This window comes from Oryzias melastigma, linkage group LG6, assembly GCF_002922805.2.
Source record: "Oryzias melastigma strain HK-1 linkage group LG6, ASM292280v2, whole genome shotgun sequence".
Taxonomy (NCBI): Eukaryota; Metazoa; Chordata; class Actinopteri; order Beloniformes; family Adrianichthyidae; genus Oryzias; species Oryzias melastigma.
The window spans coordinates 30,967,296-30,991,050 of NC_050517.1; the positions used below are offsets into that span (position 1 = coordinate 30,967,296).

The 23,755-nt window shown below is 40.9% G+C and overlaps 1 protein-coding gene across 1 annotated transcript in view; it reads left to right on the forward strand.

Annotated features, from left to right (window-relative positions):
* Positions 1-7,766: 7,766 nt before the first annotated feature.
* The window catches only part of cdh13 (cadherin 13, H-cadherin (heart)), a 431,031-nt gene continuing 415,042 nt past the window's right edge, over positions 7,767-23,755 (forward strand). The window contains exon 1 of the mRNA XM_024281692.2: positions 7,767-8,022. Within this exon, the coding sequence (XP_024137460.1) occupies positions 7,978-8,022 (45 nt within the window). The 5' untranslated portion in view covers positions 7,767-7,977. The remainder of the gene's footprint in view (positions 8,023-23,755) is intronic.

The following is a 23,755-nucleotide window of genomic DNA, read 5'->3' on the forward strand; positions in this document are numbered from 1 at the left end:
GAGGAGCAGCATGGATGGAGGGATGACGGAGGGAGGGAGGGGAGCGGGGCAAACCGATGAGAGTTGCTATTATCTCAGAGTTCAGTTGCTTCTCCTCTGAGCGGCAGATTTATCCGTCTGTTTGACTCCGATTTGTCTGTGTTGGAGGTTGGAGATACTTTGCATGAAGATTAAGTGTGTGCTGTGACAGCTCCGGCCCTTAAGAAAGACGGATGAGCTGCTTTTATAGACACCTGACCTTTGGGTTGGGATGAGAAAAAGTTTGGTGCGCCCCGACTTAATGCAGAGAGGTGTCTGCATGGAGAAGCGATGGATAAATAAGACAAATCAAACTACAGGCTGGAAATCTGCTCATTTCCTGGTTTTAAAATGTTGAGACAAAACAGCTGAACCATCATTTACCCATGAGGCTTTGCAGCCGCAGAGGCGGTCCATGTTCATCCTGTAGTGTTATTGATTTAGAAGAGCCAGATTCCACTTTATTAATCATATTGTAGACCAGGGGTGTCAAACTCGATCGAACAAGAGGCCAAAATCCAAACACACTTTAGGTTACGGGACGAACAGGATAAACAGTTATTGAACACTCTAAAACTACATTTTAAAACCGTAACTTTATAACATAATTATGAACTAGATATTTAGCATTACCTGTGATAATGCTAGTGTGAATGCTGTAAGCTGAATTTGGCCGCTGAAGATGCTAAAGGTGATAACCAGCTCAAATATTAGCCTTAATGCCAAATTAGCGTAAAAAAAAAAAAAAACTTAGATTAGCCAAAACAGGTAGCATGTAGCTCAAAAAATAGCTACACTTCCAAACACCCCAAAAAACAGCAAAAAAGCCTAAATTAGCCACAACAGCTAGCGTGTCTATATTAGCTAAACTCCAAAATAGCCTTAAAAAATGAAAAAAAGCCTAAATTAGGTTAAATTAGATTAGATTAAATCAGATTTAAGGTGTTCATTTCAAGCAACCAATAAGAAAAATAAATAAATTAATGTGTAATCCAATCAATCATCAGAAGTTTACATCCATAAAATCATGTCAAACACAGGATAACTAGACATTAAGAGATCGTTTGCCTGAAAGAGAGTGGGAGGAAACGAACTTATATAATCCCCCCGGCTGGACCATAACATTTCCTTCACCTGTATTATCATTATCTGGTTCGTAACTTAAGATCAGATAATTATATCTTTCCAACATAGATTCAGGTTATTAGGAATCCTGAAGTAACAATAAATCACATGACTTTGTAAGTGGATATAACACTATTTCAGACTTTGTCGTTACATATGTAGATCTATTATCAAAATTCAGACAAAATATACTGATTATTTTTCATTAGAAAAAAACAAATAAAAATTATGAATATAAATCAAACATCAAACTTTTTTTAAATTGAAAAATCATTCAAGTAAACCAGGTAACACAAATTAAAAAAGAATGTACAGATCATTTTCAATAGAAAAGTCAGTAAGGTGAATCAGGCATCAATAATGAAAAGTCTGTGCTGATTATTTCTATTAAAAAATGTTTTTCAATATAAATCGCACGAGTGTAAATATTAGCTAAACTCCAAAACAGCCTTAAAAACTTAAAAGGAAAAGCCTGAATTAACAGGCATGTAGCTGAAATATTAGCTAAACTCCAAAATAGCTTAAAAAATCTTAAAATAGTCCAAAAAGCTGCAGAATGCCAATTTTTAAAACTTTAAAACTGTAACTTTTTAACATAATTCTGAATAATAGAAAGACAGGAATATACAATAAAATAAAATGATCTGGAGGGCCGGATAGAATTACCCAGAGGGCCGGATCCGGCCCCCGGGCCTTGACTTTGACACACGTGGTCTTGATAATCAATTACTGGCAGTCAGAAATTCCCATGTACCAGTCAGCCCTCACTTGAGTGACTTTAGTGTTTTAGTCAAGGACATCAAAGAACCACTTTTTAAAAGATGAAACAGTTTATGAGGAATTACAAAAGAATTCTTTCTTCTTTTTAAGATGAAACATGGCTGAAGAATTCATGAGTGTTTCTGGGAAAGAACAAACCGAGAAGCACTCAGGTACGGGTATAAATATCTCATCCAACCCACCGTTATCCAGTGGAATCTGACTCAGTGATGCCACATTAACTGGAGGGAACAGGTGACCAGACATCTGCGTGACGCCGGCTTTCATTAAGCCCTTTTTACGTTTAAAGGAGGGTGTTCGGCTCGCCGTGTCTGCCTTGTCGGATCGCTTTGGCCCATCAAGCTGTAAAGCCATAATTATGGATAATGGTAATAATTGAAGAATCTTTTCAGTCTTAGCTTTGTCAAAAGTCCTCCTGAAAATACACATGGGGCTGCTACTTCTTTAACCAAAATGCATAAACATGTTCTGGTTTTACTTGTTCCTGAGACACGAAGAGCATTTTTGTGAAAACAGCATTTCAACAGGAACACCAATGTTCCTAGAAGTTGTTAAAGTCTCATTTAAAGGGGCCATACCATAAAGAAACTGTTTGATCTCTTAAGTGCATTACACTGTTCATTCCTGGGGTTACGTAAAGGTAAGTTAAGGTGAAGCAGGTGAGACGTTATACAGTTATAGTCTTTCTTTTCTGCCATCGCTCCAATTCCTGCGGCAGGAGCCCGTTAGTGCTGTGCACGTGACACGTGTATGCCCCTCCCATTCAAACAGACTGTTAGAAATGAGACAATCAGAGTGTTCGGTAGTGTGGACATCCTACACGCATCCTTTAGGCAGCTACGTATCACGTGCACACCCTGTACCTGCAGCATTCGTGCACGGTCAGTAAAGAGCCAGTACTCGCACCTCACTAACGACTAGATCAGAAGTGGGAAAACTTTTGGACTCATGGTAACAAAGGGGTCTAAATCTGACAGAAAGGCCGGACCGGGAGCAGATATGTGATGTTTTAAAAGAAATAACATGGAATCTGTCCAAAAACCGTCTTTCATTTGGATTGAACATTGATTTATACATCTTAAAACAGAACATTTGGGGTTTTATTTCAAAACTGTGGCTTTTGTTCTCATTTTAGAGTACTAATGGGTTGATGCTCCTCAGGGAACTGCAGCTCCAGTAATGATAACAGTCCCGCCCCCAAGCCCCGCCCCTCAGCTGTGGGTGGAGTCAGTCTCCAGCTTCTCTGTTTGGTTACCCTTTAAATAGTTTACGGGGCCACACATGGCCCCCACCCGAGGATTAGAGTGTGGCGTAAGAACATCATTTGACAGCATCACCTGTATGTCAGAAGTACAGGTAACTTCCATTAGCCTTAAAGTCTCTCGTCAACTATATAGTTCTTCTATCATACAATCATTCCCTATTATCTTTTAATTATGATTATGCAGTTTTTAGCAAAAATAAAAAAGCTTTTGTCGTTTTTTTAAGACACATCTTATGCTAATTGGCAGTCTCTCATTGGAAATACTAACCTGGGTTGTGGGCGGGGCTGTTGGCGCGGATTAAGTTCATGTTAAATTTGCAGCATTCTTTTTTTACACATTAGCTTACAGCTCACAAGCTAACATCTATGTGTGTCATTTTTCTTCTGAAAGAGAACAAATGTAATCAGAAATCATGTAGTTTTTGCATTTCTGAGTATTTCTCCTTTAAATCAATCAAACTGTCTTGGACAGACTCTGTTTGAATGAATGATCTTCTTTCCATCAACAGCTCTGCTGCACATGCACTAAACCCTCATCTGTTCCTAGTGTCTAGTTCAGGTTCTGGAGAAGAGAAGATGGTATCTTCACATTGACTGCAGTCAAATGAGCCGCCGTTCACATTTCTGTGGTCAAATCAGCATCACTGGATTTTTGGTGTGAGTTTCATCCAATACTTACGGTAGCAGGACTGAGAACGCTGGAAAATCTCCACCAGACTCCACGGAGCTTCTTGATGTGACCACGGAAATGTGAACGGCGGCTCATTTGACCGCAGTTGGAAAGGATTGTAAATCAATGAAAGAGCATTTTGATGTTAGCTTTGATTATTTTATCAAGAACTCTGAGAAACCAATGATTGAATGTATTGATCACAGTCAATAAACATTGGAGAATTAGCTAAAAGAGTCTTTGGTGAACTGGAAGGAGAAAGAATCAGGATTTTGGAGGAAGTTCTGTCCATGAAGATCTTCACTTCCTCGGATCAGAACCATACGGCTGGACATTACCCAGATTGATGGATGTTTTAGTGAAGATTTACGCTAACGAGACACAGAGCTATCATAATCAGACAGGGGGGCGGAGCTCCAAAAACCACGCCCCCTCAGAGGAGATTTTGGAAACTCAGGCTTCAGATCAAAATTAAAAATGGCTTTTTAAGACATTTAGGTTGTGGAATTTTGGTTAAAATAGTCATAATCATAATTAAAACACTACTGGGAATGGTTTATTGAAATTAAAAAAAATCTTCATTGAAAGTCTTTAATAGATCTATTTGTCTACAAGTGGATGTATCAGAAATGGACCGTTACAAATTCAAGATTTTTCAAACTGCAGCTTTTTATCTGCTTTTTTTATCTGCTAAGTTAAATTATTTCAAATTTTTCCTCCATTATGAAAAAAAAATGTGATGTATTAAAAACACGATTTTAGTAATATTTCACGATACGTTCACCACACACAACAACCGTACGTTCCATTTTCCTGACGTCCCTTGAAGTGGACGTACGAGCCTCAAGACTCACCTGCGTCCCCCTTAAGATGCAGCCGCTCCTCTTTACGGAAACCCCAAAATCCTGCCGCTGCCTCATGGATCGACCCCCGTAGGGGTGCATGTGACCTTGAAGCGTTGAATGCTGAAATGACTAACCTATCGTCTGACAGAAACTAAACCTGTGGTTAAGCAGATCCACATACTTCACACAAACTCATTAAGTTTGTATCATCTGTTGCCATGGTGATTTAGTGTGTTATCGACACAAACTGACCTCTGAACAAGATTAGCACAATACTGATTTAGGCTGAATTATTTTTTTCAGTTGTAAAGATCTTTGTTAAATAAGGTGTGACAATAAAATAAATAAATACTTTTGATTTAAACTTTATTTAAAAGAATTACTTCGTTCCACGTTTGCACACAAAATTTCACAAATAAAACAAAATTCTCCGTATGCAGCATGAATGATATTCAATAGAAAACTGTTTCTTTCAATGTATTTGCACATTTCATTTCCACTTAGACGTGTTTTCTCTGACCGTGAGAGCTGGTTCGTTTGCTTCTGCTAGCAGTCTGAGCAGCACCTGCGAGATCTCCGTCTGCAGTTGTTTGTTGCTCCGTTGTGTGTTTGTGTGTGTAGGTGTGAAGCGCCAGTCATTTCCTGCACTGCAATCAGGCAGCACACCTGACGCGCATACACTAATTAGGCTCTGCAGTATATCTTCCCCAGCATCTCAGCGTGTGTCTGATGCACCTATGCTGGCGGGTTAACCCTTCACGCTCCTCTTGGATTCTGGAGTTCAGCCGCCAACTCTCAGGTCCACTTAACCAGCTCTGCGCCCCGCCAACCTTTGTCAGTTTGGCTCCGGCTCTGCCACTTCCAGCCTGGCCTGCTCACTAAGTGTCTGACCCCTTCAGCCCGTCTGCCAGCCCCCCCCCCCAGCAGGTCAGTTTGATCATGAAGCCACAAAAGTTATGAGGAGTCTGTCTCTGCACCGACAGATCTGAGCCACTAACCGGCCTTCAGGTGGCTAAATATTAGACTGAAAGTGATGAAAATTCCGATTCAAATCATTTCTGTTTTATATTGAAGGGAACATATGATGTCAGTTCAGGAATAATTCATCAAAATATGAAAAAAATCCCAGGAAGCTGAAAATGTTGGACTGTGCTGGGACATTTCTGTCCTCCATGTTCCCCTGGTGCATCATGGGTAGTTTTCTCAAATCCTTCCATCATCCAAAAACCGGATTCTGGGTTAATTAGTGACTCTACATTGGTACGAGTTTGAAGGGCTGCAGGGTGGGGCAGCAGTTAAAGACCCACTCTGATGAAAACTGTATTTTTGAACATGATCTTCTGGTATTTTTCTGATGATTGAGGACATTTGTGAAGAGAAGTCAGCTTTAATTTGCATTTCTGATTATTTCTTTATTTAAATTGGGAATCAGGAGCAAAGCTTGTTGCATAAAATCTACAATAGGCGGGGCTTCAAGCTCCCTGCTCCGCCCCCTTCTGATGCATCCACAAATAGATCCATGAACGTCTTTGTTTTCCTGGTCTGAGCTGGAATCTGGATCAGAACTGAATCTGGATCAGAACTGAATCTGGATCAGAACTGAATCTGGATCAGAACTGAATCTGGATCAGAACTGAATCTGGATCAGAGCCGTTCGTCTGGATAACTCTGATAATACTCTCCATTTTATTTGATAGCTGTAAGCTAGTGGGAGATGATGGGAAATAAGGGCAGGCTCACTCTGTGTCCAAAGTCCCGCCCACAACTCAGAGGTGAATTTCTAAAGAATTCATCCCGCTCTGCAGAAACTATGTCTTAGAAAATTACAAGTTTTTAGATTTTGGCTGAAATCGTCGTCGTAATTAAAAGACCACTAGGATGGATTTTACCAAAAGACGATCAAAGTGGGACTTTAACGTCTCGCCTCACAGTGAGAACGGCTCACTTCAAATCCCAGCTGGGACCTTCCTGTGTGGAGGAAGTTTCCCAGCTTCCGACTGAGCACTAACTGGATTTTTCACTCTTAAAACACCAAAAAACAGGTCCAGTTCAAAACCGATCAAATCTGGATTAAATTATGTTTTGGATAGTAAAGAATAAATTAAAACCAGTTTCTGACTTGTGAAAATGTGAAACAGAATGATTTTATGACATGTAAGAACGGGTCCTGATCAAAAACTGGTCAAAGTGTGAAAAACGCGATAAAATCATCAAATTTTCACAAATCAAATAAAGCTTTAACAAATCAGAAACTGTGTTTAATGAATTCTTTATTACCCAAAGTATCATATAATCCAGTATTGAGCAGTCTGGGTCCTGCGGTTTTTTAACTGGACCTGTTTTTTGGTGGTTTAAGAGAGAAAACTCCAGTTTGATGTTCCTTTGGTGATCTGGTGTTTTGGTTAATTGCTGATTCTAAATTGTCCTTACAGGTGTGTGGTCAGACCTGTTTGGGGTGTATGTACCCCACCTTCACCCCACGGTTGGTGGGACGGGTTCTAGTGACCCTGGAAGGAATTCAGAAGGTTAAGAAGATGAATGGATGTATGTGGTTTGACCTGTCCTTAGCTTAGGTATAGGCTCCAGCAACCATGTGACCCCCCATATATTCTTTAAATAAAGCTTTAGGAAACGGAAGGAATGAAGCTAGAGTGTGCTCTAGCTGTGATTTGAACAGCTATTGGAAATGTTCTGATGTTCAGCTTTATTGTCATAAACCATCGTCCCCCCCCCCCCCATTTAAAAAAGGGCTCTGCAGATTGTTGCTCTTTGGAAACGTCAAAATCCGGTTCATTTCTGAATCTAAAACGACAGAAACCGTAAATCCTTTTCTACCTGAGCCCATCAGAACTGTCGGGATCGCAGTCATGAAGTCATCAGTCAAGAACCCGGTCAGAACCGGGGGGTTGCGGGGGGAGGGGGGCATGACCATCGCGGGAAACTCCTCACATAAAAATTCAGTCATTTTTTTTCTATAGAGAGAGAGAGAGAATGAGAAACCTCTGTTACCCCCCCCCCCCCCCCTCCCCCAATCTGTCCTTCTCATAAATCCATTGGTTGCGCTCGCGCCTTCATATCCAGCGCTCCGCTGCTCACACTGCAGTTGTATTCGGGGGAAGTTGGCAGCCGGCGGCTCCAGGAGAAGGTTTCCCTGTTTCCCTCTCCTCTCCTCCCGCCGTGTGGACTCTGGAATTATGAGCAGAGCTGACCCAGCCTCTGCCGCCCACTGCTGAATCTGTTACTGTGACACGCCGAGCGAGAGAACCTGAACCACCATGGAGATCGGAGTCCGCGTCCTGATGGCGTTCCTCCTCCACCAGGTAAGCCGGGGCGGAACGATGCGAGCGAGGTTTCCATCCTCCACGCCGGGCGCTGGGGGGCTGTGGGGGAACTGAGGGGGGCTGGGGGGCTTCTGTGGCGCAACCAGGAGCTCTCCAAGTTTGTGAAGGCGCTAAAAATAACATGTTAGGGGAATAGAAGCGGGACTGGATGTGCTGTCTTTGGGACCAAAACAAGTTTGCTCCCGTTCGGCTGGTTCCGATGCGCGCGTGCTTCTACGTTTGGTACCGACGAGGGTTGCTGTCTGCAGCGCGGGTTCCTTTTTCACACTTTGTGGGGGCAGAGCGCAGAGATGTAGCGCCTAAAGCGCAGAGGTTTGCGCCTGATGCGCACAGGATTGCACCGAAGTGTACAGGGTTTGGGGCTACAGCGGAAGTTTACGGGCTAAATAGGAAATGTTGGGGTCTGAAACGCAGGTGAATGCGCCTAAAGTGCACAGGATTGCGCCTGGAGCGCAAAGGTTTGGAGCTAAAGCGCACAGGATTGCGTCTGAAGCGCACAAGATTGGGGCTAAAGCGGAAGGTTTGCGCCTAAAGCGCAGAGATTTGCGTCCAAAGCGGGAGGTTTGCGCATGAGGCGCAGAGGTTTGCGGCTAGAGCGCAGAGGTTTGTAGGTTGCTCCCCGCGTCTGTGTGCAAATCACGGCTCTGGCTCTTGTCTCCAGTCGCATCTACATTCCGCTCAGCCACCAACTTGATGGTTTCTTTGGGCTTGTGAGGGGAGCGCGCATGTGTGAGTGAGGGGAGGCACAGAGGAGCACGGAGGAGAGGAGGAGAGGAGGAGGCTGGGAACTAACTTGGTTTCTCTCTGTGTTGTGTTTTAATCAAAGCTCCGTCTTCCTCACTTTTCTTAAGACACTGTAAAAGAACATTCTAGGACACGTCTGCACACTATTGTCACATCTCTTGTATCACAGTCAAGTTGTGGGGGATTTTTTGAGGAAATCCCCTGCGACCTCTGACCTCCCTTCATTTAAAAAAAGAAACCACACATCCCAGATTCTGGTAAGTCTTGGACGTTTTCATTTGCTTTTGAAATCAAACAATCTGAAAGTTTGAGGAGCAGCAGCAGCTAATGTCTAAATCCCTCTTTTCTTAATGCACAGACACACAGAGAGCCTGAAGCATGACAGGCAAACAGCTCATTTGAGAAGCAGCTTCTCTCTTTTCCTCTCCAGACTTCTGAGACGCTGCAGCTCATTTCTTGTTTGGCCTGTGTAGGCTTAGCGCTCCCGTCCTGCTGTGTATCTGTGTATTGTTCCTTTTTAATTAGATAAGCAGTTGGTTCATTTCCACATTGTGCTTCAATCCTCTGATCTGCTGCGATCATGATTCAGGCTAATAGTGCCTTGAAAGAAATTATTTAACTTCCTGTTTTATTGATTGCGGTCTGGTCGGCTCTCTAATGCGCTTTTGCCACTTTTGTGAGGTTTTCAGTGGAGTTTTTGGAGGTTTCTTTAAAAACCCTGAAGAATCTTAATCCTTTACTTGTTCCATCGTATTTTGTGGTGAGATTTTTACAGGTTGAACATCTGAGTTTGATACTCTCAGCTGGGCTGATCATCTCATACTCAGAGACTGTGGAGAGTTTTTGGACCTTGAGTTCTTTCTAACGCCACGTTTCTCCCAGATGAGACGCTGTGGATGACCAGGGTTTGGCACCGATTGGGTTTTATTCGGTTCCGGTGCCAAATCGGTTCTTTGGTTTTGGTTCCTAATCAGTGATTTCGGTCCTTCAGTAATAAAAATAATGCCTACATCTTCCTAAATCAACAAATTTTGATCCCCAAATCGTCACGTTTTCAGGACGTTTTGGTTGTCGTCGTTTTTTTTGACCTCCGAGCCACAAACCGGTGGCCCGCCCCTATTTCATCGCGCGGCTGAGCTTGTCGGGGGGGTTACCGGACTTTTGTTTCACTCGGGGAGTGTGTCTGAATGACAGCCGCTTCCACTGTGTTTCTGTGTCTCTGTGACTGAGTTTGAAGGCTGTTCTGCATTAACTTGAGAGGGGAAAAGTTAAGAGACCTTTTTTTTTATTATTGTCTCGACGAAAACAAGTAAAACAACACAGTTCATGAGACCCGAGCAGGCTGCTCCCGCTCCCCGCGGCGGCTCTCTGTCTGCTGGCAGATTGGACGAGCTCCACTGCAGCCATAGAACCGCCGCGCTGCGATAGGACAAAACACTCGTATTAGATTAGTATTTTACCTGCTGATCGGGTCACTGAAAACGTCACATGTCCTGATTGGCTTATGTGACGCAGCGACCTGCCAAACTTCAATGATCTGCAGCCAGACATTACAGCGCTCTTGCTCGTCCTGTCAGCGGTTTTATGTGAGCCCGTCCACTCTCACAGGAAAGGCAGAAAAATTATCTAGAACTTCATTGTACTGAACAGAGAAGTGATTGACATCCCCTAAGACCAGGAGGGTCAAACTCAATCACGTGGGGCCAAAATCCAAAACACACCTTAGATCGCGGGCTGAACAGGATCAACATTTTATTGAACACTTTAAAACAATATTTTTAAAACTTTAACTTTTTAACATAATTATGAACTAGATATATAGCATTACCTGAGATAATACTAGTATGAAAAAAAAGCTGAAGCTGAAAGCTGAAAAGACTAAAGCTGATAGCCAGCTGAAATATTAGCTAAATGACAAATTAGCCTAAAAAAATGTAAAAACCTTCGTTATTCAAAGCAGCTAGCATGTAAATATTAGCCTAACTGCAAAACAACCTAAAAAAACATAAAAAAATACTAAATTAGCTAGCATGTAGCTGAAATATTAGCTAAGCTCTTAGTAAATAGTCTAAAAAGCTAGCAGAATGTCAATTTTTAAAACTTTAAAACTGTAACTTTTTACCATAATTATGAATAATGAAAATGCAGGAATATTATTCCAGAATAAATCAACTTAAACCTTAAATAACTTTCAATATTTTACTCTCTATAAATATATATTTTGTCAAAATTATACGAGTTAGAAATAAGAGCAAGATAACATCGGGTCATTAATAACAATAAAATAAAATGATCTGGAGGGCCGGATAGAATTACTCGGAGGGCCAGATCCGGCCCCTGGGCCTTGACTTTGACACGTGCGATGTAGACAAATAGACCTTCACTGAAACTAAGCACTGAAATGAGGAACCGTTTGCAGCTTCTGTCAGTTTCGGTAGATCCGCGTAAATCATAACAGTTCCTACTTGGATCTTAACTCCGGTGCCCGACCCTCAGCATGATGGGTTCACAAATGCAAATTTCTTCAGTTTTCTGAAATCTCTGATTGCAGCGTTCCTGGTAACATTAGACTGTAGGTAAGCCCCTCGCTGAGGTGTTCAAAGGGCCTCCATGGCCCCCCCGCCTCAGCCGGCGTCTCCGTGAGAACATCGTGCCACGACGACTCTCACAGCCAAGCGTGTTCTTCCAGCCCAGCAGTCACGGATGATAAGTGGTTCCTCCTACCTTCCTCGCGCCATGCCAGCACACACAGCATGCCTGCCACCAGCAGCCCCCTCCTTGATAATAAATCCTCACTTTCCAAATGAAACGGACTCTCCAGGTGGAGCGACGGCTCTGAATAAGCCGTGAGCAGCAGGTGCAGGGATTTCTCTGCCATTGTTTTCCTCAGTGACTCCACGTTTCATCCTTTTATCTATTGTTCTACATTCTTAAACTCCCTCCTCAGCTCCTGCTTCATCCCATGCCCTCCAAACCAGTAAAAAAATAATAAAAAACTAGCTGTTTGTCTTAATTAATGCGATTAACCTAGTTTAATCCGCCGTTTACTTTCCTAGAGCTCTGTGGCGTTTCCCGGCTTCTACCTCGGGGAGGGGATGAGTTAAACTCACAGTTTAAATTCTGGGCTGGCACCGGGGTGTGTCTGGGACAGAAGATTTGCTGGCGTGGACGTTTATGGGCGCGGTGACCAGCAGACTGTTAAAGTTCCCGTTTAAGTTAGAGCAGGCCCGAGGAGGGGGGGTGGAGAGACATGGACGGTCACGCTCTTCAGGAAATATGCTTCAACCACAAGATGGAAGCTCACGAGGTGTCCTGTTACTCATCCACTTTTATGCCTCGTTTCCACTCAGGGGTCCAGACCGGACCGGACCGGACCAGTTACAGTTTTGTGAGCGTCTCCATTACAAAATTGACCCATTAGGCAATCGTACCGATTGGTTTTCCGTTTGGTTGTAGGTTCGTAGAAAAATGGTTTTGATGCACAGCTACGTCATCGGTCTACACCCCACATGCACCCTGATGGTCCAACGCTCAATAGAAACGCTGCATTGAATTGCCCGGACCGTTCTAAACTGGACCGGACCGGACCGCTCGGTGGAAACGAGGCTTTACTGTTTCAAATACAGAATAAACACAGACAACTTTCTTTATTTATGCATACACTATTTCCATTTTCTTTCCATACATTTAATTTGTCAAAGAAGAACAGATGGTGACTTGTTGCATCAGTAAAGGATAATGCCCGATGAGATTGATGCAGTTCAGTTTTATATACGTATATAGCCCAATATCCCAATACAAATGTCTCAATGGGCTTTGCAACCTTAATGATTCAAAAAGCAGAAAGTCAGTCATAAAATGTAAACAATAGCTGATTACTAAACTAAACAGACTAAACTGGTTATCCCAGCCCTTAGAACCTCCTAAGACTCCTAAAAAACAGATTCTGTAGGAAAAGAAGAACAAATCTGAGAGAAGTCCACATGAAAGAGGGATCCTCTCCCAGGACAGACGATGACTATTAAATTAGTTTATCTAACTCTACAACTACATGTTTGAATAGTGTAGCAGATGGACTTCATCCAGATAGAGGTGGGGGAGAGGAGACCAGCCAGAGGCGAGGTCCACGGCCAAGGACAGGAGCCCCTGGAGGGGGGTGGGAAAGAGGGACAACACATGAATCACACTGCACCAAACAGAAGCATGGATAACTACATGAAAAGGGAGGACATAACCGCAGTACTTCCCCACACATGGAGTATTCACCCTATAAAAGACCACAAATACTTTGAGATGTGAAGAAACGAGAAGTTTTTTTCCGTCTTCCAACCATATTTTCCATGACTGGACTGGTTTCGTATGGTCCTCCTGTGTGGAGGCTAATGAGGGACGCTCGCTCCGAACTCTTTCTGGAGCTCTTCCTTCACAAATGGAACATCGTGTCCGTCATTTGCTACAATCAATTATCCTCTCAGAAGCCGACCACAGCGAACTTTTTCATTTTCTCTCTGTATGCGAGGAGTTCCTTCAGACCTGCCAGCAACTTCTGCCTCGGAGATGGACTTTTCCATGAGTTTAGTTAAAGGGTGACAGTACGACAGTCTACAAAGTCTAGTGATGACACTAATGAGGAATGCTGGTCATTAATGCAGCTTATCCCTTTGTGTCTTCCTCCTCACCGCCATCGCCGCTCGCTGCTGCTTCATCTCCAGGATTCAGAGGAAAGTTGGAGTTTTTTTGTGGTTTTAACCAAATGAGAGACGGAAAAAGAGAAGTAGGACTGGTTCGGGTGGGAGTGTGAAAGCCCCCCGCTGATGATGTGCTGCCAGCATCAGGCGGTCGTCTTCTGTGTGCTTTTTGGCGGTTTTGTTCTCCTTCACTTTCCACCTTTTTGTGGCGTTTCCTGTGTGGACGCACTCAGCCCGTCCCTCTGTGTTGTGTGAGAGCTCTTTGGAGGATTTTTCCTTTATATTTGTGGTGTTGATAGAAAACTTTAAAAGCTTCCAGTAAATAACGTTTGCATCCTCACAAGTTGGGAGTGAAAAGCCCTCCTGTGCCCACTCCCACTCTCTGCTTGTAATAGTGCCGTCGGAAACAGAGACTTTTGTTTGTCTGTTTTCCCGGTGGTTGAGCGGCTGAGAGGTCAAACGCTATCTAAACTCCACTGAAGGAGGGCGTGACCTTTGATCCGGACCGTCTTCTTCAATCTGCCGTTCCTTGATGCTGTTGCTGAAGGAATAGGAGATGAAGTGAAGGAGGGCGAGGTATGGAGGCACTGAGAGTAGCAATTAAAGTAAATACGTCCCCTTCGCGGTCTATTAAAATCTGCCTGCATTTGATATAAGTGGCCTAATTATGCAAAACACTTTGGACATTGGATGATTTACTTGTGAAATGTGCCAAGTGAGGAGGAAAAAAGCGAAAAAGCTCCGTCCCGGGAGAGCAGATTAATGGCTTATTTGTGGGTACAGAGACGGACCAACATGAGCAGACGCAGAAAAAGTCTGTCGTAATCATGTGTGAAGGACACAGTGGCAGAACGCAGGGCTGCTGCAGCAGTTCATCACACGTTCATCTCAGTTTGATCTGCTTTTGTCAATCTAGCGGTCCGACAAGCAGATCAACATGCACGCAGATGAAGTGGGTGACGGCGGCACAAAGAGTCGCTCAACATAATGAACGAAAAGAAAAGCAGCTTTGCTGATCAGAGGCTGAATCTGAAATGCCTGCGAGCGAGTCATGGCACCCAGCCTCCTCTGCCCGTCTCTGGCCGTATGCCTCCTCCTCCTCCTTCGCGTTCATGATCCAACACCCTTCGTATCACATCAGGGATATTCATGAAATGTTCACCCACTCGTCGTCTGACATCCAAACATGCCCCTTTCTACACACTGTAGCTGACACACCGGCGCATACGGAGTGATGTTTGTGCCACCATACTGCAAGCACAAGTCACGGTTTTAAGATCAAAGATTTCTAAATTACAAACAAAATGTAAAATGTTAATTAAAATTAAAATCATAATATGCAAATTAAGATATTTAATATTTGCTTTAAAAAAAATTGTTTTATGCTTTCAAAAATATTATTTTTTTCTCATTTCATGAAAGAAAAAAAGTTTCCAAATGTAAAAATATTTTCTGAAAACAAAAAACAAACATTTGCAAATGCAAAAATATTATTTTAAGACAAAACATTTTTGAGAGCAAAAAAGTTTGAAAACACAGAAATATTTTTTGAAAAAAAATTTTTTTGCAAATGCAAAAATATTTTTGAAAGCACAAAAAGTTTGCAAATGCAAACATTTATTGAAAACAGAAAGTTTGCAAACGCAATATTTTTTGCAAATGCAAAATTTTTTGGGGGAAAGCAAAGAAAAGTTTGCAATCACAAAAATATTCTTTAAAAGATAAACAAAAAGCTTCCAAACGCAAAGATATTTTTTGAAAGCAAAAAAAGTTTGGAAATGCAAAAATATTTCTAAAAACAAAAAAAAACATTTTGAAAACAAAAAAGTTTAGAAACGCAAAACTTTTTAAAAAGCAAATATTATTGTTTATTTTTTGCGAATGATGAATTTTTATTCTAATCACTTTCTGAACACTCTGAACACTTCACACTTTGTTTGCTATTTAGAAAATTTTGATCTAAAAACTGTGACTTTTGCTTGCACTATGGCGGCACAAATATCCCCCATAAGCTCCGTGCTTGGCGGGTCAGGAGCGCCGGCCCTTTTCTCGGCGTGATTGCAGCGGCTCTCTCTGCAGCCACAAAGTGCACCCGTCTGCCGCCGGCACAGTGGGAGAGTTCGTGTAAAAAGCTGCCACTTTTTCCTCTGGAACAAAGGCAGAAAGCATTGATACTTTAAGTTGCATTAGCCTGTCAGTGAGTGGAGCTCAGCTGTTGTTTTTTTGTTCAGTTCAGGTAATAAATGAGTAGCAGATCCTTCCTGACTGAGCAGTAAGAGTTCCTCACTGCAGGTCTCTGAATATTAAGCTTTTCATTACGGAAAGTTGTTAATTATGCTCACAAGGTCAAAAGCGATGATGGAGATTTCTGATTGGTGAACGTGGCATATTTTTCATCCTGTTGGTGGGGAGCGTCATTCCATCTGCTGCCATATGGTTCCTGCTAATGCAATTCGCCGAACGCCGTTAGCGACGGGCTGAGAGGTCACGATGGAGGCCGTAGAATGGATACTTCTGTCTGGCCCTTATTAAAAATAATTACATCCTTTTTCTGCCTTTATGTTAAACGCACTTATCAAATGAAATGGAGCAGTGGGGAATAAAAATTAAATGTTAGCTGCTGTGCTCGTTGTAGAGATTTAGGTAGAAAAATAGCCAAATTAGAAGCCAATTGAACTCCGGTTGGGCTATGTGCTGCACAAATTCAATGGAACACCTAGAGGGTCACTTGTGTTTGTAAAGTTTTATTTTATTTTAAAAATATTTGCTTGATTAGTCCAGAATGTCTCTACCTCATTTCCATGTGCTTCCTGCTGTAGGCTGACCTTCCATGATCTTTATGAATTAGTTTACCTCTGGCTCTTCACTGAAAAGTTGTGCTTAGCAATAGTGTTACCTCAGCTCAATTAACCTTTTGATGTTGCTTTTTACATCCAGTTAGACGGCCAAATGTGGAGCATTTGGGACCCTGTGTGGAGACGCTCCAAGTGTTGAAGCGCGTTTGAACCAGAAGCTTTTGGTTTTTGCTGAAAGATTTACACAAGATGTCTGTCAGCGCACTGCAAAAGTTGAACCCAAACTGTCGGTTATTTCTGTGAACACAAGACAATTTTGAAAACAGTCAAAACCAAAGTACGAGTTCAGACTCCTGCTTCCAACAGGGTTATTTGATTTTATTTTAATGTTTATATTTTTATTGTATTTTTTCATTTTTATTTAATTTAATCTAATTTTAAATATTTTTTAAATATTTCTTTATTTTTAATTTGTTTTTTATTTATTTTTATTTTATTTTTTTTAATCTTATTTTATATATTTTTATTTCATTTATTACATTTTTATTTATGCATGCATGCAACATATAATGCTACAAACAGGTTTAGATAAACATAAAAAAATAGATGCAGGAAGAGTCATGTTTCAGAAATTGGGTTGTTCTGGTTACACAAAAGAATGAATCTTCAGGATGTAAGGTCACAGAGTCAACAATAACGTTCTGCAGGCACTGGAATGTTTTAGTTTGAGTTCCTGTAGGAATTCTTATCATCTTGGGTGTCGTACTCCTTCAGCTTCTCCGCGCTGAAAACCCCAACAAAGTCGATTTAATTGTGCAGATCAAACTGAGTTTAATTCAAGGTTTAAACATCACTTAGGACAATAAAAAATTAATTATATGCACTTAACGTTAAGAACAATAATTGTATTAATAAGGTTTTTCAATAGAATAATCTAATTTTAAGAACGTTTCCTGTTTATTTTGCTTATTTAAAGACAACGTTTCAAATGTTAAATACTTTTGACCTATTTTTACAGGATCTCCTTTTGCAGATTGATAATGCTGATCACTGTAAAACGTAAAGAAAATTAATTTTCAGACATTTTTGTTTTTACTTCAAGTTCCATTTAATTACATTCTTAGTTAAATTTTGAGTTTTGAAACCTAAAAACAAAACATTTGAAGCTGAGAATATTTACGTTTATTGTAGAATAGCAAAAAGTTTGGACATTTTGCTTTTTTCTTTTTGGCCAAACACCAATATTTTTTAAAATTTGTTTAATGTGGGTCACAAATAATGTTGGTCCCAACCTAGCTCCATAGTAGAAGACCTCTGCTTGAGGTTCGCAGACTCTGGGTTTTAAGAACTGGCATATCAGAGACATACTGGGAGCTAAGCTGTGCAAACATCTGGTGATGTTCTGGTGAACCGTCGGCGTGTAACCTGTCTTTGGCCTGAAGTAACTGAGACTGAGAGAGACTTCAGCAAACCTCATGATTCTGCTCAGGAAAACACAGGAAGAGAAGAAGAAACATCTAATTCCTGCTTGATGGAAGTCCTGATCCATCCTCCATGCAGTACAGCCTCTGCTGTCTAGATGGCGACAGAATGCCAACTATTTATTGCAGTGATGTCAGGGCTAATCGTCATGTTTCTGCTTAATGCTGATACTGAACTTCCAGAAATGTTCACTTGATCTTTTTTCTTTTAATTATGATGTATTTGTAAAAGACCGGGTGGTCATTCAAACCAGCCAGTCAGTAAAAAACTGGACAAAGACTGAAGGACTTTTTTGAAGTGAACACACAAAACAGCATCCCGGTGCCGAGGCAGGCAGGTCGCTTCCAGGCAATTAGAATTGCTCTTCCCACTTATTTCTTTTGATGTGTGCATGTGGGGAAATGAGAGTCACTGACAGAGGCGGCTGCTACTTCACTTGAATTCTTTTAGACACAATTAATGTCGCTCTCCATTCAGAGGTTTATCTCACATTAAGGCGAGCAGGTTCATGGCTTTGAGCTCACAAATGAATGAAACGACAGGGCAGGCAAAATTAAAGCACATGAAAAGGGGAATGGATTAGTAATAACCGCCATGATGGCTTTATGTCACGCTTTTTGCTGCATTCTAAAGTCTCTGCTAACAGAGTTTTAAGTCTTCACTGGGATGTGAAATAGAGACGATGCATCCATTATCTATGAGGTTCATTTCCATATGTGCAGGTCCCTTCATTTATTTTTAAAATCCCACAGTAGAGCGCTACATCCAGTGCTGAGACACCAGAAAACATACTGAATACAAAAGCAAACATTTTTTAAAACCAACTATTTCTCCATTTTTGTGTACATTTCTTTTAAAAAGTCTAGTATTCACAAACAAACTACATCAAATAACTTTTCATAACATTCAAATATCAATCATGAAACAATGTGTGTCTTGGCAAAAATATTGTTTAGGGAAAAAAGCACCTTATTTAGCCATTATTGTGTCAAATTTGATCCACACATTTTTAACATGGCGAAACTGTTTTATAAATAAAGAAACTCAAGAAATTTAGCATTTTTTTTCAATACAGGAAGTAGTCATTGAGGAAAAAGAAATAACATTAGATGAGATAATCCCAACCTGAATTATTGAAAATTAGCAGAACATTTTCCCGCCCAAACAGTTTTTGACATGTCATGGGGGCAGCCATTTTGAAATGAGTAGGAAAAGCTCGTCTACTGCCCCTAGTGGTATGATAATGCACTGCAGGGCTGAAAACATGGACTAGGTGTCATACAATAGTTGTCTTTGATTATACTAATGAGATGGGGGGGGGGGGTCTCAGAATTACGTGTATCAAATATGATTCAAATGGTTTACAGGGTTAACTATGTTCTCCACTGCAGAGTTGAGGGAAATACAGAATAGCAGGAATATGGAAGATTTTATAAAATTATTTGATGCAATTCTCTGTTTTATACCAACTGAGATTAGAAAAACCCGACTGTCACTAAGAAATCCAAATGTTTTCTGTCAATACACCCCTGGATTTTACCCATTTACTATCTTAGACTTTGACTGTAAGTGTTTTACTTCTGGCTCCAACCAAATAAAATCGACTCAGTCACGCATTTTTCCTGCATTGATGCCAGACGTCGTTATTTAGCATTGATTGGTCCGGAGTCAACGTTTCTATGGCAACCACTCTTCCCTATCAGGTGTGAGCTTGTTTGAAGTCCACACCCCTATTGAAAGCGGGCTACTGGAAATATGCCAAATGTTTTAAACATTGGGCGTAGGGGTCAAGAGACTCCGCCTACTTTTATTTGAGACATCTGATTGGCTAGTTTTGAATAACTACAGAAAAAATATCATGAAAAAAGATGATCAAGAACATGTTGAAAAAGTATCAGAGGAAGAATAGTTATTATAGAATGACTGATTAATAGCATTTATTTGTCTATAGAGGTCTATGATGGGATTTTAGCCTCCTGGAGCCACTTCCTGTTTGGAACGCCTGGAGTGACCCTTAAACACCGCTTTATGCTTTGACACTTGAAAACCATAACAAGATATCGATATTGCGATATATTATGATATTTAGTCCTGTGATTGATTCTTGATGAGTTCTCACCATGTACTTTGCTAGAAGAGGCTGTAAAACGTCATGTTTGTCAGTTTTTGGTGAGACGGTCCTTTGGATGTAGATAGGGGGCGCTGTTGCTGGCTGTCACGTTGCACCAATATGTCTGGCAGCTACTTGAATTATTTAATTTTTGTTCTGTTGTTTACAACAATTTTGCACTAAGTAGTGTCACTGTTCATGTTAACACTGAATTTTACAAATACATCCAATTAATTTATTACTGATTTGAGCAAAAGTTTATTTTTTATGTTGCACATAATAAGACAGTTGTTTATTGTGATTGTGTTCAAGCTAAAAAAAAATGGGGATTTATTTTCCACAAAAATCTGTGTTCTTCTATACGTTGAGTTTTTAGAGAGGAGTTTTTACCGTTTATCGCAGTATCGCGATAACATCGACATCGTGAGCATCGATGTGTTGCATCGTATCGTGAGGTACTCAATGATTCCCAGCCCTAATAACAAGTGATCAATTTACAAAAATACAATCCAAGAGGTTTTTCACTCTGTGTCTCATTAGCTTAAAAATGTGTCAGTGAAACCATAATGTGTTTGTTAATAGCACTCAGTGTTCCATGGTGCTCCGCTCCTGGTGGGAACCACACCGTAGGTTAACAATGGCGCCGAATGGAAGCGGTCTCTGTTTCGCGGCACTTCCATGCCCAGTGTGAACCCGGCGTTAGACCATAAATGGATTCTTCAAAATAATTTCCTTAAAAGAGTTTGGAATATCCCTTTAAAGATGTTCGTTTAGTCAGAATGTGTGTTTGCATTCATTAGCCGTCCTATGAGAAATCCCATAATACGTTAGCATCAAGCTAGTGGACTTAAGGTTTATGAGTTAGATCGATTCATGGATCAATTATTGATCTATTAAGCTTAGATCGATTCAGATTGATATTATTATCCCAGACCGACTTGACACCTTAGTTACTTAAAGGAACAAGCAAAAACATCAGAGAAAAAGCATAAAAATGTATGTTAAAATATAAACTTTCTGAGTATTTTTAATTTTTATTTAGTTTTCGAAACAGAACTTATATTTGAAAATAATAGCTCCATAAAAAGCAGTAGGTTGAGAACACTCTGACAACTGCATCTGCTGTTCAGAAAAATTGAAGAGCTTATGGTGGCGGTAAACGTGCCAGAACCCACATGGGATTGCTAAGGCAACATGAATGGGCATGAGAAATTGCAGATTGGTCCAGGAAAGCGTGTGGAGGTGCCGTGTTCACCTCCACACACATGGTGTGACTAATTCAAACAACAGGAAAATATGAGAAGAAGGAGTCACAGGGCGAGTTTGTGTTTTCTACCCGGCAACCCCGATCCACCAGCACATAATGGAGTTGGCCTCCACCTCCTCCTTATCTGAACTTCACCTCTCTTATCAAGTATAGGGGAGAGGCTGTTGTGCTATAGGATTTCTGCCACGGAGCCTCCCCGAGAAGCCAGCTGACTGGATTTGATTTTCATTAGGATTGCATGTCTTTACTGTCACATCCCTTCCCCATCTCACACGCTTTGGTGGACACAATTTTCCGCTGGGGTGGCGACCGCACTGACGGCTTGGTTTTTTACGCTGCAGCAGAGTCGCACTGGGTGGCCAGTTATCAGTGCATTTACCATTCCAGACCCCCTGTGGCTGACCTGCTCACTGAGGGCTTTTTCCCTGTGACTACCAGACACGCTCCACTGCACGCTGACATTCAGCACCTTGAGAATTACAGGAAGTTTAGAAGGTTGTCAAAAGTCAAAGCAGATTCTTTTCATACTTGGGACGGGCACAAGTGTATTCATGATCAAAGACATCTGCAGTCCGACACAGCCGAGGCGAGCTGCTGCGGCGAGCTGCTGCGCCCGCCGCGCTTCCACTCGGTATAGATCAGTCCAGGATAATTATTTCTAATGGAGCCAGCAGAGGAAGTGCTGTCCTTTTTAGCGGGTTGGATTGTGTGTACTTTTGGCACCTGGAGGGTTTGGCTTGACCTTTTTTGTCTTTGAGATTAAATTGACAACCAATAAATGGACTGGCAACTCGCTTCATTAAGTTTAGCCTTTGTATTAGGAATCAGACAGTTTTAGGAGTAAAGAGATCTTAAAAATGGGAAATTTATTTGACATTTACTTTGAAGTGTAACCCTTTGACACGGAGCGTCTTGTTTCAAAGGTGTCCCCCAAAAATCCTTTGGTTTTAAAAGGCTCTTTGGACAATTTACTGATCATTTTTATTGGTTTAACAATTAATCCACTTGATTGATGAATAGATTGATCTGTTTAAGGCAAGTTGTTAAAATCTAATCTAATCAACCAATCAATACCAGTCGTGTTAAACTCAATCACACAAGGGGCCAAAATCCAAAAGTTGAACAGGATGAACATTTATTAAACACTCTCAAAATACATTTTTAAAACTTTAAAACTGTAACTTTTTAACATAATTATGAACTAGATATATAACATTACCTGTAATAATGGTAGTGTGAATGCTGGAAGCTGAATTTGGCCACTGAAGATACTGAAATTGATAGTTAAAAACACTGAAGCTAATAGCTGAATGCCAAATTAGCCTAAAAAACTTTTTAAAAAACTTAGGTTAGCCAAAACAACTAGCAAGTAGCTGAAAAAATAGCTAAACTTCAAAATAGTCTAAAAAACAACAAAAAAGCCTAAATTAGCCGAAACGGCTAGTATGTAAATATTAGCTTAACTCCTAAACAGCCTACAAAAACAACAAAATAGTCTAAATTAGCCAAAACAGCTAGCATGTAGCTGAAATATTAGCTAAACTCTGAAACAGCCTAAAAAAATCTCAGTAAATGTCAAAATAGTCCAAAAAGCTAGCAGAATGACAATTTTAAAACTTTAAAACTAACTTTTTAACATAATTCTGAATAATAAAAAGGCAGGAATATTATTCCAGAATAAATCAACTTAAACCTTAAATAACTTTCAATATTTTACTCTCCATAAAAATATATTTTGTCAAATTTATACAAGTTAGAAATGAGCCCAAGATAACATTGGGTCATTAATAACAATAAAATAAAATGATCTGGAGGACTGAATTTGATTGACTTTGACACATGAAACCTATACAAATAAAAAATCGTCTAATAAAGTTCAGTTTGTCTTTTTTTGATGTGGAGAAACTAAAAATGTGAATGGATTTCACATTCATTCCAGTTTCCTTATTTGTTTGTACAAATATTTATTTTACACCTGATTATCTTGCAAGAAACACAAAGAAACAATTTCCTCAAACAGATCAACTGGTTGTATCACAGGATCTATATCCACTTTCTTTCTGCAATGATCCCCATTGAAGAAAAGAGAAACTTTTTTGTAGTAGTTTGCCAACTCTCTGTTAATGTTTGTCCTCCGTTTTACCTCTTCATTGCCTAACTCAACTTAAGCAGCAGCAGCAGCTTTCACCACCCACTGTAACAGCGACGGTGGGTGTTGAGGCCTCTTCAGAAATCAGAAGCGGAGAGTGAATAAATTGTTCGCTTTTGATGTGGAGTGTTATGAAGGAGCACCTGCAGTTGAGTCAAATGCTTGACACCCTCATTTGTTTTCTAAAGTGTTTGGGTTTCTGCTTGTTTCCACTAAAACAGCGTATTAGGAGCGAACGCGCTCGTTCAATTATACTCGCGGAGCCATATTTCCAACTTCCCACCACTTGTCACTCAGGCGGCAGCAGTTCAAGGTGAAGGTCAGAGCTCCACGTTCATATACTGGGATTTCAGGAACCTGGAAAACTTCACCTGTTCAGTTTTTACAATTATGGAAACGACTCGTCAACAGCAGGATAGAATAATTTGTTCAGGGAATTCACTTTAAAAGATGGGTCATAGGGTGGTTCCTGGTCCA